Raw genomic sequence first — 15825 nt, 5'->3', positions numbered from 1 at the left:
TTGCTCCATTCATCTTTCCCTCGATGCTGACTAGTCTCCCAGTCCCTGCTGCTGAAAAACATCACCACAGCATGATGCAGCCACCACCATGCTTCAATGTAGGGATGGTGCCAGGTTTCCTCCAGACGTGACGCTTGGCAGTCTGGCCAAAGAGTTCAATCTTGGTTTCATCAGACCAGAGAATCTTGTTTCTCATGGTCTGAGAGTCTTTAGGTGCCTTTTGACAAACTCCAAGTGTGCTTTCATGTGCCTTTTACTGAGGAGTGGCTTCCGTCTGGCCACTCTACCATAAAGGCCTGATTGGTGGTGCAGCAGAGATGGTTGTCCTTCTGGAAGCTTCTCCACAGAGGAACTCTGGAGCTCTGTCAGAGTGACCATCGGGTTCTTGGTCACCTCCCTGACCAAGGCCCTTCTTCCCCCAATTGCTCAGTTTGGCCAGGCGGCCAGCTCTAGGAAGAGTCTTGGTTGTTCCAAACTTCTTCCATTTAAGAAAGAGTGAGGCCACTGTGTTCTTGGGGACCTTCAATGCTGCAGACATTTATTGGTACCCTTCCCCAGTTCTGTGCCTCAACACAATCCTGTCTCGGAGCTCTACAGACAATTCCTTCAACCTCATGGTTTGGTTTTTGCTCTGACATGCAATGTCAACTGTGGGACCTTATATACATAGGTGTATGCCTTTCCAAATCATGTCCAATGAATTGAATTTACAGCAGGTGGACTCCAAGTTGTAGAAACATCTCAAGGATGATCAATTGAAACAGGATGCACCTGAGGTCAATTTCAAGTATCATAGCAAAGGGTCTGAATACTTATGTAAATAAGGTATTTCTCTTTTAAATGTTAGAAATTTGCAAAACATTCTAAAAACTTGTTTTCACTTTGTCATTATGTGTAGATTGAAGAAAAACATTACATTTAATCCATTTTAGAATAAGGCTCTAATGCAACAAAATGTGGAAATAGTCAACGGGTCTGAATACTTTCCCAATGCCCTGTATATGTGTGTTTTGACCTATGAGTGAATGTGTATCTTGCGTAAACATTTGCTCTGCTGAGGCTTACCTTGTACATCTGCCAGGTATGTGTGTGTACGTGTGTGTGTGTGTGTACGTGTGTGTGTGTGTGTGTGTGTGTGTGTGTGTGTGTGTGTGTGTGTGTGTGTGTGTGTGTGTGTGTGTGTGTGTGTGTACGTGTGTGTGCCTCACCTTTCACTGCCGCCAGATATGCCTTCATCTCCCTCTGCAGCCGGGAGCCCTCCGTCTGTAAAGAGAACAGCAGACAAATGCATGAGGGCTGAGTGTCACACACACGCACACGCACACACACACACACACACACACTTTACTGGAAGAACAGCTACCCACATGCATCACACAAGTTGTGTAACAAAACTAATGGTAACATAATGTAAAATGTCACACATCCTTCCAGAAGTAATAGGCTGTACCAAATGGCATCATAAATTTACTCCCAAGACTGATCTTCAAACCAGTCGCAAAGATAAGCAATCTTTCAGTTTGATTTAGCGTCAAATCGATTTGTCTCAGAAAACAATAAGCCATCATTCCATTTGTTTATTATTATATTATTAATGTTTGGTTCTGTAAATGTATTTTAAAGGAGGTGCATAATGATTTTACCGAGCTGAACATTTTGGAAGAACTGATTGCAAACATTCCATTATGGCCATGGTAGGTAAGTAATGCTGTAATTTTGGGACCATGGACAGGGGATGGCCAGTTGAGGGCTGCTCGTGCCTACACACAAACATTTTGTCCATGGTCCTGAAATGACAGCACTGCTTGTACAATTGATGCAGTGCTATGGGAGTAAGGGGGTTAATGATATTTTATGAAGATAACAGTGTCCCATAGCTTTTTTTCTCATTCAGACTTTGCGTGGCATAGCATATCATCATGATTACATCAGTGGAGCTGGAGGCTTGTAAATGTCATGTATTTCAGAAAGAGCTTGCTCTCATTCTGTGAATGTAATGTTATACAAACTTTGAACTTATGCTGGAACATGTGTCGGATATTGACAGGTTGGGATCGGGACCCTGTGGGTATAACCAGATACAGTAAGAAATATTGAATCACTAGTCCTTGTAGTGTAGTAATCCTTGTAGTGTAGTAATATAACTTAATATGCATGTCATTTAGTTGTACAGTGCTTTTCAAGCCATCTTAGATTTGCCTGGGACTTACCATTATGACTTCTAGGTTATAGCTTTTCCTAGCTTTGCATGGCATTTAGGTTTGGCTATTACAATCCTTGAAATATTTGCATACTGTCACTGAATCACACATTTTGTGTGCTCTACATAGCTTTGAGTGCTATTAACCATACATTTTGGGGTTAAGACTTCAGCCTTCCTTGCTTTGCATGCCATTTGTTCCCATTTGACACATGTATTGAATTAGTTTTCCCTAGCTTTGAACCGTTCTCTGGTATCAGCCTCCCTTGTTGTAGCTCACCCTCGTATTTACCATATGAAACATTCTGTATTGAATTCACAGCTTTTCCCAGCTTTGCATGGTATTCCCCGTCTGACACATTTTTGGGGGTTTGGACCGCTGCCTTGTTAGCACGGCGTGGTCCGTGTGTGGGCTTTGCAAAACCTGGCTGGTGTAGCGTTAGCAACAGCAGATGTGGCGGTACCAGCCGCTGTAGTGCCAGCCCTCCAGTTTGACACAGCGCTCACGTGTGAAGTTTCTCCTAGGTACAGATCTAGGATCAGCTTCTCCTCCCCCTAACCTTAACCATTAGTGGGGAAATGCAAAACTTCACCCTGTTCCTAGCAAAGTGGTGGTGGTGGTACCAGCTGCTGTAATGCCAGGGCTGATTCATGATGCTTTTACACAGCGGAGTGAATCAATCTCAGGCTACTGCGGGGGAGCTGGGAATTTAGCACCTAGTATCTCCCCTCTGGACTGCTGCCGCTTAATTTGCATACACACACAGACACACTAGAGAGTGCATAAGTAGGTAATCTTGCTATGCACACCCCAACACAGACACAGACACACACACACTCCCTCAAAAAAACATACACGTGTAACGGGGGTTAGTGTGCTGCTAACAGCTTAGCTTCCTCCACTGTCCGACTGACCCATACTGGGCTCGAACTAGTGATCATCTACTTCACAAAACAATGTGCAAACCAATTGAGCTATACAAAATGTACCTTTTGGATGACTCCATTGGCAAAATTTCAAGCTAGCTGTGGAGTGAGCTTACGGTACATTCTTAACTCCACTACACATGCATAATAAATAAGATGTGATATATGCATGTGTGCGCGCACTCACACGCACACACACACACAGTCTCGCTCTGAAAAACCCATCACAGCAACCTATGGATATTTACCATTCGGGTCTAAACTGACACAAATTAACCACTAAATGTCACTTTTGGCTATGGCTGTATCCTACACAGCAGAGAGATACAGCAAAATTCTCCAGCTGCCATTTTGATCTACTGCTCAGGTCTACCAGTGTCATCAGTATTCGGAATTGCATCAGAATGCAACGAGCGCTACAATTTATCACAGTGGAGAGGAGGAACTGGGAGTGGACAGATGGATGGGACAGAGTTAAGGCATAGATAGGGACACCCCTTTAACGAATGTTTAACATTAAATGTTCACAGGGAGAGATTTAAAAGAGGCAAATGTAGAGAGCGGAAATAGAGAGCAGTGAGGGAGAGGAAAAGAGGGAAGAGCAAAAGGGAGGAGGAGAAAGGGGGAAAGAGTAAGGAAGGCCAGTTTACTATGTAAAACCACCCTGGTGTTATTAAGCACTCTAATCGGGATTATATAGGACAGGTGGGGAGACCGGGAGAGAGAGGTGGGGAGACGGAGAGTGAGCTTTGTGATTTCAAAAAAGCTTTCGACTCGGTATGAGGGCCCGCTATACAAATTGATGGAGAGTGGTGTTGGGGGAAAAACATAAGACATTATAAAATCCATGTACACAAAATTGGCAAAAAAAACGCACACATTTCTTTCCACAGGGCTGGGGGATGAGACAAGGATGCAGCTTAAGCCCCACCTTCTTCAACATATACAGTTGAAGTCGGAAGTTTACATACACCTTACCCAAATACATTTAAACTCAGTTTTTCACAATTCCTGACCTTTAATCCTAGTAAAGATTCTCTGTCTTAAGTCAGTTAGGATCACCACTTTATTTTAAGAATGTGAAATGTTAGAATAATAGTAGAGAGAATGATTTATTTCAGCTTTTATTTCTACCCTCAATTAGTATTTGGTAGGATTACCTTTAAATTGTTTAATTTGGGTCAAACATTTCGGGTAGCCTTCCAAAAGCTTCCCACAATAAGTTGGGTGAATTTTGGCCCATTCCTCCTGACAGAGATGGTGTAACTGAGTCAGTATTGTAGGCCTCCTTGCTCGCACACACTTTTTCAGTTCTGCCCACAAATGTTCTATAGGATTGAGGTCAGGGCTTTGTGATGGCCACTCACACACTTTGTTGTCCTTAAGCCATTTTGCCACACCTTTGGAAGTATGACCATTTGGAAGACCAATTTGCGACCAAGCTTTCACTTCCTGACTAATGTCTTGAGATGTTGCTTCAATATATCCATATAATTTTCCCTTCCTCATGATGCCATCTATTTTGCGAAGTGCACCATTCCCTCCTGTGTCACACACTGACCATAGAGAGCATTTATTCTCTATGTTGGTTAGGTCGGGGTGTGATTAAGGGTGGGTTGTCTAGGTGAATTCTATTTCTATGTTGGCCTAGTATGGTTCCCAATCAGAGGCAGCTGTATATCATTGTCTCTTATTGGGGATCATATTTAGGTAGCCATTTCCCCATTGTGATTTGTGGGATCTTGACTATGTTTGTGTGTAGTTGCTTTCTGCACTGCATGTAGCATCACGTTTTGTTTATTAGATTTATTGTTTTTGTGCTTTAAGTTTTCTCTTCCAAATAAAAGGATGGAAATATACCACGCTGCATCTTGGTCCACTCCTTATAATGATTGTGACATCCTGCAGCAAAGCACCCCCACAACATAATGCAGCCACCCCCGTGCTTCACGGTTGGATGGTTGGTTCACAGTTGGGATGGTGTTCTTCGGCTTGCAAGCCTCCCCCTTTTTCATCCAAACATGGTTAGCATCATTTTGTCTGTCATAGTACAAGTGTACCTATGATAAATTACAGGCCTCTCTCGTCTTTTTAAGTGGGAGAACTTGCACAATTGGTGGCTGACTAAATACTTTTTTGCCCCACTGTAGGACTCGTTTTACTGTGAATATAGATACTTTTGTACATGTTTCCTCCAGCATCTTCACAAGGTCCTTTGCTGCTGTTCTAGGATTGATTTGCACTTTTCGCAGCAAAGTACGTTCATCTCTAGTAGACAGAACGTGTCTCCTTCCTGAGCGGTATGATGGCTGCGTGGTCCAATGGTGTTTATACTTGCGTACTATTGTTTGTACAGATGTTTGTACAGACCTTCAGGCATTTGGAAATTGCTCCCATGAACCAGACTTCTGGAGGTCTACAATTTTTTTTCTGAGGTCTTGGCTGATTTCTTTAGATTTTCCAATGATGTCAAGCAAAGAGGCACTGAGTTTGAAGGTCAGCCTTGAAATAGATCCACAGGTACACCTCCAATAGACTCAAATGATGTCAATTAGCCAAGACCAGAAGCTTCTAAAGCCATGACATCGTTTTCTGGAATTTTCCAAGCTGTTTAAAGGCACAGTCAACTTATTATGTTGTAAACTTCTGACCCACTGGAATGATGATACAGTGAAATAATCTGTCTATAAACAATTGTTGGAAAAATGGCAAGTCCTAAACGACTTGCCAAAACTATAGTTTGTTAACAAGAAATTTGTGGAGTGGTTAAAAAACTAGTTTTAATGTCTCCAACCTAAGTGTATGTAAACTTCCGACATCAACTGTATATCAACGAATTGGCGAGGGCACTAGAACAGTCTCATCCTACTAGAATCTGAAGTCAAATGTCTACTGTTTGCTGATGATCTGGTGCTTCTGTCCCTAACCAAGGAGGGCCTACAGCAGCACCTAGATCTTCTTCACAGATTCTGTCAGACCTGGGCCCTGACAGTAAATCTCAGTATGACAAAAATAATGGTGTTCCAAAAAAGGTTCAGTTGCCAGGACCATTCCATCTAGACACCGTTGCCCTAGAGCACACAAAAAAACTATACATACCTCGGCCAAAACATCAGCGCCACAGGTAACTTCCACAAAGCTGTGAACGATCTGAGCGACAAGGTAAGAAGGGCCTTCTATGCCATCAAAGGGAACATAGAATTCCACATACCACATCTGGCTAAAAATACTTGAATCAGTTATAGAACCCATCCGCTCACCAACCAAGAATTCACAAAATGGGACAAACACCAAATTGAGACTCTGATTGCAGAATTCTGCAAAAATATCCTCTGTGTGCAACGTAAAACACCAAATAATGCATGCAGAGCATAATTAGGCCAGTATCCGCTAATTATCAAAATCCAGAAAAGAGCCGTTAAATTCTACAACCACCTAAAAGGAAGCAATTCCCAAACATTCCATAAGAAAGCCATCACCTGCAGAGAAATAAACCTGGAAAAGAGTCCCCTAAGCAAGCGGGTCCTGGGGCTCTGTTCACAAACAGACCAGCAACATAATTAGACCCAACCATATCATGAAAAAACAAAAAGATAATTACAGTACTTGACACATTGGAAAGAATTTACAAAAAAGCAGAGCAAACTAGAATGCTATTTGGCCCTAAACAGAGAGTACACAGTGGCAGAATCCCTGACCATCGTGACTGACCCAAAATGAAGGAAATCTTTGACTATGTACAGACTCAGTAAGCATAGCGTTGCTATTGATAAAGGCCGCCACACACTGCCACAAAATGAGGTCTGGTGATTTCACCATTCATGCCATGTCTTGAACACGTGTGTGTGTGTGTGTGTGTGTGTGTGTGTGTGTGTGTGTGTGTGTGTGTGTGTGTGTGTGTGTGTGTGTGTGTGTGTGTGTGTGTGTGTGTGTGTGTGTGTGTGTGTGTGTGTGTGTGTGTGTGTGTGTGTGTGTGTGTGTGTGTGTAATGAGCTGGCAGTAGTGTGTGCATGTGGGAGCAAGCCTTTCACACTAGTCATGTCACACAATAGGATTGCAGCAGTAATCCAGACCATATTAATTGATTTTAATTGACTAAATACTTCTTCTGTTTTATCTGCTTGCAGGTTTCACTGTGTACAGTCTTTGCAATGTCTGTTGTACATTGTGATATTTCTCTGCTTTCTTGGGCATAAAGCGATTTGAACAGTTATATGCTATAGAAATAAAGTTATAATTATTATTGTGTTATAATAATATATCAATACCTTAATGATATTATAGTAATGGTAATATGATAAATTGATTACGTGAACCTAATCCAAAGCAACAGAGCTCAAATGTACTCCGTTGCTATTCAAATCAAATCACATTTTAATGGTCAAGTACACATATTTTGCAGAGAAAGGTGCAAAGAAATGCTTATGTTTCTATCTCCAACAGTGTAGTAATACCTAACCGTACAAAACAATACACACAAATTCCCCCCAAATTAAAATAAATATCAGAACGAGCAATGTCAGAGTCTGGAATACATATGACCAATGTTGGAATCAAATTCACAACCCTGATGTTGCAAGTACTGGACCATGCTCCAACTAACTGAGCCATAATTTGATGAACAATGTTGCATTAGTAAGTAAGCCCTGTCCAAGCCAAATGGCCCATAGGGCAGGAGTTTATCTCCTGTTTCTGCAGCGTGAGGCAGCTATGTCCTTGTCACAAGGCCTTACCCCAAAACCTTCAGAAAGTACTCATACCCCTTGACTTATTCCACATTCAAAATAGATTAAATATATCATCAAAAAGAAAGGAGGACCAAGGCACTCTTCATATAATTAGTTAAAATGCCTTTATTAGTATGGCATGTTAAATAGAAACAAAGTTGTTTTTTAAACCGACTCGTTTCGGCTGCAGGGCCTTCGTCAGGGAGTGCAAAAAAAGGAGTACAATGTCCTCTTTTTAACAGCTTTTCCAATTAGCCCTAATTGGAAGAAGGAGTGGTTACAAAATTGATTGGACACACCTAGTAGATCTGTTGGTCGGGGTAGGGGTAGCCAGGTGGAAAGCATGGCCAGCGGTAGAAAAATGCCTATTGAAATTATCGATCATCATAGATTTATTGGTGGTGACAGTGTTTCCTAGCCTCAGTGCAGTGAGCAGCTGGGAGGAGGTGTTCTTATTCTCCACGGACTTTACAGTGTAGTGTCCCAAAACTTTTTGGAATTAGTGCTACAACTTTAACTTTCCTAACTGACTGAGTATATTGGTTCCTGACTTCCCTGAAAAGTTGCATATCGCGGGGGCTATTTGATGCTAATGCAGTACGCCACAGGATGTTTTTGTGCTGGTCAAAAGGCAGTCAAGTCTGGGGTGAACCAAGGGCTATATCTGTTCTTAGTTCTACATTTTTTGAATGGGGCATGGTGATTTAAGATGGAGAGGAAAGCTATTTTAAAGAGCAACCAGGCATCCTCTACTGACGGGATGAGGTCAATATCCTTTCAGGACACCCGGGCCAGGTCGATTAGAAAGGCCTGCTTGCTGAAGTGTTTTAGGGAGCGTTTGATAGTGATGAGGGGTGGTCGTTTGACCGCGGACCCATTACGGATGCAGACAATGAGGCAGTGATTGCTGAGATCCTGGTTGAAGACAGAAAAGGTGTATTTAGAGGGCAAGTTGGTCAGGATGATATCTATGAGGGTGCCCATGTTTACAGATTTAGGGTTGTAACTGGTAGGTTCCTTGATGATTTTTACAGGAGCAGCCAACAAGTGCTCAGTATATGTGGGAATTCCTTCAAGACTATTGGAAAAGCATTCCTCCTGAAGCTGGTTGAGAGAATGCCAAGAGTGTGCAAAGCTGTCATCAAGGCAAAGGGTGGCTACTTTGAAGAATCTCAAATATAAAATATATTTTGATTTGTTTAACACTTTTTTGGTTACTACATGATTCCATGTGTGTTATTTCATAGTGTTGATGTCTTCACTATTATTCTACAATGTAGAAAATAGTTTTATAAAATAAAGAAAAACCCTTGAATGAGTAGGTGTGTCCAAACTTTTGACTGGTACTGTACCTTCAAATAAAAAGGTGAAATTCTGTACTGTTGCCTCATATAAAACATTTGATCTCAAATCAGTGATCCTGTAGCCAAATGATGTTTATGAGAAATGATCTAGTTTGATGGGATGGGCAGTTTGTTATATTTAAAGTTACAAGAGAGAAAAGAGAAACACATTTAATATAAAGTAATTAGTTAAAACATCAATCAAAAGGGCACTTTTTATGTAGTAGGGCAAAATGGTAGGTGCTTCAGCACCCTTAGGGCTCCATCTGCTGTCCAAATACATGTATGAAACAAGGGTGTCTGGAGAAGGAATCCGTTCACCAGGCATCATAATATTGTTTTTAATTTGTATGCAATCAGAGAAACATCAGGTCCCATTTTGAGAGTCTGGGAGAACTGGACTGGGGATCAAACTCCCAATCTCAGGGTGGACACTCTAAACAAAAGGCCACTGAGATGGTAACTGACAAAAAATATGTAATATAATATGATCGAACAAAGACATTGGCCTTCCTCACCTCCTGTCGCTTGAAGTTCTGGACGGCTTGATCAAAATGGTCATCTTTCGTCTCATCCGCCTTTCCCAGTTTCTGCAGTACCTGGAACCAAAATAACACAAGATGTTTAGAGACAGTCTGTGAAATAAGCATCAATTAGCCATTATTAGTTAAAGGTCCAATGCAGTCGTTTATACCTCAATATCAAATAATTTATGAGTAACAATTAAGTACCTTACTGTGATTACTTTCAAATACAAATGGTCAAAAATTAACAAAAATAGCTTCTTAGCAAAGAGCAATTTCTCAAGCAAGAATTTTGCTAAGACTGTCTGGGAGTGGACTTAGCGAGGGACTTATTTGGACAAGCCACATGTAACCCGAAAACTAGTTGTTATTGGCAGAGAGGTTTGAAACTCTGTTATTGGTCTACTAACTTATACCGCCTGGTGATGTCACCAGGTAGGCCAAAACAGGCTGAAATGTCAGGCAGGCGTTTCAAACAGCTCTTACACTAAAAGGACATTATCATTATTTTCACAATTTCACAAATATTCCTACCTCAGTGTGGAAATATATGTAAAACATAGGAAAATCCTGTTTCTGACTGCACTGGGATTTTAAAATGTTCGGATTGGGGGAGGAGAAGCTGATCCTTGATCTGCATTAGGGGAAACTCCACCCCGGAGTTTAGTACACACTCATCTATTTATAATCAAATTTCATTTAAGTTGCATTTAAAATCACAACAACAACAACAATAGCACAACAATAAAATAAAGGCAATAAAAAAACAACAGAAGGCAGCAAATTACAGACTAGATTGAATGCCAACTGAATTGTATTCTAGTTGAACTGGGTACTGAGTACTGGTTGCTAATGAGTAGAGCATTTTCAAAATATACACTATATGACCAAAATTATGTGGACACCAGCTCGTCGAACATCTCATTCCAAAATCATGAACATTAATATGGAGTTGGTCCCCCCTTTGCTGCCATAACAGCCTCCACTCTTCTGGGAAGGCTTTCTACTAGATGTTGGAACATTGCTGCAGGGAGTTGCTTCCAATTCAGCCACAGGAGCATTAGTGAGGTCGGGCACTTGGCATTCCAATTCATCCCAAAGGTGTTTGATGGGGTTGAGGTCAGGGCTCTGTGCAGGCCAGTCAAGTTCTTCCACACCCATCTCGACAAACCTTTTCTTTATGGACCACATTGTGTGCATGGGGCCATTGTCATGCTGAAACAGCAAAGGGCCTTCCCCAAACTGTTACCACAAAGTTTGAAGCACCGACTCGTCTAAAATGTCATTGTATAGTGTAGGTTAAGATTTCCCTTCACTGGAACTAAAGGGGCCTAGCCCGAACCATGAAAAATAGCCCCAGACCATTATTCCTCCTTCACCAAGCTTGTGTGGGGCTGCTCGGCCATAGAAACCCATTCCATGAAGCTCCGCCGAACAGTTATTGCGCTGACGTTGCTTCTAGAGGCAGTTTGGTACTCGGTAGTGAGTGTTGCACCAGAGGACAGACCATTTTTATGTGCTGTGTTTCGCGGTCCCGTTCTGTGAGCTTGTGTGGCCTACCGCTTCGCAACTGAGCCGCCGTTGCTCCCAGCAGTTTCCACGGGACAGCTCTAGCAGGGCAGAAATTTTATGAACTGACTTGTTGGAAAGGTGGCATCCTTTGACGGTGCCACGTTGAAAGTGACTGAGCTCTTCAGTAAGGCCATTCTACTGCCAATGGTGTCTATGGAGATTGCATGGCAGTGTGCTCGATTTTATACACTGGTCAGCAACGGATGTGGTTAAAATATCAGAATCCACTAATTTGAAGGCGTGTCCACATATTTTTGTATATATTGTGTTTCTGCTGCCTTGTTATACTTCAGAAAAATGTAATCATGTGTGAATGAAGGCAAAATAAATAGCGTTTTCAATAGGATTCTCCACTCTTGAATGACCTCAACTGTTCCCAGGCATTCCCAAAGCTCCGTTCACACTACACAATTGTATAATTCCTATAATCGTATAACTTTTCACGCTACACTACACTTGATTTCTATGATCAAATTTGCTTTCATGTTTACTGGAACCAAGGATGTCAGACATTTCTAGAATGTGCATTGGAGATAATCAATATGAAGTTTGTTTTCATTTAGTTCCTCAAGCCTGTATGACCATCGAGAGCCTGTACACTGCGCTCGTACACTTTCAGAGCATGATCATAACATTTGTGACGAATATCGTGTAGTGTGCAAGCAGTTTTAATTCACACAATCTGAAAATAGGGTTTGATAGGCTGCGCAAATGTATAATGTAGGCCTGTGTGCAAATACAGAATGTGCATGCTTTCATGACAGGAGAATAGAAATGATTGACAACTTGACATAATCTGAAATGGTTGACAACTTGACATAATCTGAAATGGTTGACAACTTGACATAATGTGAAATGGTTGACAACTTGACATAATGTGAAATGGTTGACAATTTGACATCATGTGAAATGGTTGACAATTTGACATAATGTGAAATGGTTGACAATTTGACATCATGTGAAATGGTTGACAACTCGACATAATGTGAAATGGTTGACAACTCGACATAATGTGAAATGGTTGACAACTCGACATAATGTGAAATGGTTGACAACTCGACATAATGTGAAATGGTTGACAACTTGACATAATCTGAAATGGTTGACAACTCGACATAATCTGAAATGATTGGAATTTGAGCGATATAGGCCTATGGACTATCTCCTTTGGCTATCTGCGATGGACTATTTATTTTCCACCTTTCTGCTAAACAAATTGCTCATTCTGTTTGTGCATATTCTGAATCAAATCGGACTGATGATTTATCATTTTTGTCAGTGTCATGGCCTAGGCCATTTGACCATAATTTATTTAATTAATCTGAAGGGAAGCACTTCATTTTGAGAGAATATACCATTATATTCTACATTTTGCAGTTGTTGTTTTGTTTCCCTATTGTATGGATATCACAGGTATTGTTCTGCTGAAATTGATTGTATATATTTAATGGTATATTTAATCTTAAAGGAAAACCATTTTAGAGGGGATACTTTTATAAGTCTTTTCTATCCTTTTCTATATTTATAATGCGTTATTCATAATTTGGGGTATTGTAGTTAATATTGGGATATTGATATTGATTGTCTCGAGTGAATTAATTAAGATGAAGGGAAGGAGTTCATCTGGAGAGGATACATGATATATTCCATCCTCGATATTGTCACGTTGGCATAAATGATTCGGGACGAGACCAGTAATCATCTGCGCAAACGGCACAAAAGCCAAAACACACAGCACACGTACTCACACGCACCAACTGGACATAGTAACAATAAAGGACACCCCAATGGAAACCAAAGGGCACACTGATACAAGTATTAATCAGTGGGAAGAGGGGACAGGTGTGCGTAATGAAAGTTCCGGAGGGATCCGTGACACTATATTATTTTTCCTCTTGCATTCTCAATTCTGGGTATTACTGTCAGCTAAAGGTTTGCTAATATTGATTGCATTTGTTGGCCTCTGTGTTTTTTCATCCTTTTTCAAATGTATTTAGAACTGTTAATGCTGGTCTCTTTTCTAGACAGTTTATCATTTCTTGTTTTGTTATATCTTGCTAGTTATTTGCCATCTCTATTGACCAATCCTATGAACTAAAATCAGCTATCTAGGTTATAATGACCATAGAGTAGACGCTCTTCCCACCTCCCACCTCAGGCCTCTTTAGGTTTTAGGCTGAGGGGCGTCGGGAGTGCGAACGTTGTATGTAAGTAATTCATTATGGTAAGTATACTTGAAACTTGAATCTCATTAGTCTCAAGTGGTGACAGAAGTATTGATTGATGAAATTGTGTGGAAAATGACTGGGGTGGCGAAATGTACTTCTGTCACGGGCAAAGAAATAAAAAATAGCTGATGATTGTTAATTAATAATAATTTCAATCCGAATGTGCAAACTGTCTGTCACGTCCGTTGTTGGAGCGTGGTGTAGCGTGGTAAGCGTACATCTTTCTTTATTTTGATGAACACCAAAAAAACAACCAAGGATAACACAGAGTGCCTGGAGTGCCTGGATACAGCCCTTAGCCGTGGTATATTGGCCATATACCACAAACCCGAGGTGCCTTATTGTGATTATAAACTGGTTATCAAAGTAATTAGAGCAGTAAAAATAAATGTTTTGTCATACCTGTGGTATACGGTCTGATATACCACGGCTGTCAGCCAATCAGCATTCAGGGCTGATGAGAGGGACTATATGACACACTGAGGAGTCCACAACAGGGGGGTAGGGGAAACACGAATGGTAGGGAACGCCCTCCTGGGGAGTGACTGTCAGAGACAAACACCCTCCTCCTCTCCCCCGCCTCTCCCTGTGTATCATGTTCCCCTCTTCCAAACAACCAGGGAGATGACACAGATAGTCATGTGACATAAGCAGACACCACTGCTGTATTTGGTTACTGGCCCAATGGTCTTCACCTCTAGGCTACCTGCTGTCCTGTAACAAGGTAGAGGAATACAGACTGCCAACCATACCGTACCAGTCAAAAGTTATTCTACAATGTAGAAAATAGTAAAAATAAAGAAAAACCCTTGAATGAGTAGGTGTGTCTTAACATTTGACTGGTACTGTAGTTCCTCTCTGTTGTATGTGTGAGTCATACAGTTCGCTTTGTTCTTCTCTCTCTCATCCCCACTATTCCAGCAGTGCTTAATTGAGCCAGATCCTGCTGGAACAAGACTTCTCAGATTTGACTTTGTTTGTTCCGGCACCTATTTGCCCAGATCCGGTACCCCTCGTGGCATGATTTATTCATTATTTCACTGTTCGCACTGTAGACATTCTAATGAAAGCCATCAGCATTAAATCAAGTTGCCTGCTCATTATTTTTCCCGCCCCCACCCAGAAAGACCATCATGTAAAAGCGTGGTGATCCTTCTGTGTAATCATCCTATCCTGCCACACTGGTTCCAGACCTGCTCTCTTATTTGCACATAGACGTTATGGGGAGGGCTGGTGGGGTAAGTAACTGATATTGACACAGGTCTTGGTAGTGGTGGTCAGCTAGTGAAGAGGTCCCTACATAAATCGGTCTCCCTACTTGAATTTGAATCGTGGGAAAGCCAAATAAAAAATGTATAAGAAAAGGCAATCGAGTTTGACATTTTTCAAGTCCAAAAATCCAGAGAAAGATGGTGAATCAAACCCAGGACGAGCTGTCCGTGGCGGAGGAGAGGAGTGAGGTGCAAACTGTTATTGATGGCAATGCTAATCCTGACAGTTCAGCAATCACCACCAGCACCTCCACTAGCTAGTAGGCTACTAGCAAGTCAGACTCAGAGGGAGACCGGGAGCAGTGCATCCACCGACTAAGTACTCGGAGGAGGTACAATTTGCAGTTCAAGAACAAGCAAACGTATAACCCCTGGCTTAACATGAAGAATTTAAAGTTGGGCTGTACAACATGCCAAAAGGTAGTGAGCTTCAGTCTGGAAACAACTGGAGGGATTAAACTAGCAAAAGAGTGGGTGGAACGTACAATAAATTAACATCCTATGCATCAGAAGTAAAAAATAAAATAAAAAAACAACAAAGAGCCCTCAGAAAAAAGGTTTTTAAACATGCCTGAACCAAGGTGCATTTGGTGGCAGCAAACCTTGTAGACAAGGCTAAAGAGGACACCCAGGTTAACACTTAAAATGAACAAAAAACATAGACACTATGCCAGAGTCTTCAGAACAGCCTTAGAATGTTGAACATCACAGCCACATGCCACATATTGATGTCTTGAAAAGTATATGAAATTGGGGTCTCGTAAGCCCCACAGCTGAGTATGTGTTCTGCAGTGTCGTCTAAAAATGTTGCTGTACATTGATGTCTAGATAATAAGGCTATAAGAAATCCGGACCTGTGTCAGCCCGCAGCTATACTCAAGTACGTGGGCATACTGCATACTACATCTAAAATGCTTTGAACTAATTAGCACCTTGGAGAGTGCTGACCGTTTCACCACCATAGATAGTCGGCTACTTGGATAGTGCTGACCGTTTCACCACCATAGATAGTCGGCTACTTGGAGAGTGCTGA

The 15825-nt window shown here is 41.5% G+C and overlaps 1 protein-coding gene across 14 annotated transcripts in view; it reads right to left on the bottom strand.

The window, feature by feature from the left end:
* amph (amphiphysin) overlaps nt 1-15825 on the bottom strand; it is a 131944-nt gene that overhangs the window by 88244 nt on the left and 27875 nt on the right. For all 14 annotated transcript variants that reach the window (XM_031810759.1, XM_031810751.1, XM_020467690.2 and 11 more), the window contains exons 2-3: nt 9716-9796; nt 1209-1263 (exon numbers count right to left, since the gene is read on the bottom strand). In XM_031810759.1, coding sequence (XP_031666619.1) covers nt 1209-1263; nt 9716-9796 — 136 coding nt within the window. The remainder of the gene's footprint in view (nt 1-1208; nt 1264-9715; nt 9797-15825) is intronic.

The sequence above is a fragment of the Oncorhynchus kisutch genome, linkage group LG30, assembly GCF_002021735.2.
Source record: "Oncorhynchus kisutch isolate 150728-3 linkage group LG30, Okis_V2, whole genome shotgun sequence".
Taxonomy (NCBI): Eukaryota; Metazoa; Chordata; class Actinopteri; order Salmoniformes; family Salmonidae; genus Oncorhynchus; species Oncorhynchus kisutch.
This window is presented reverse-complemented; position numbering and strand designations above follow the sequence as displayed.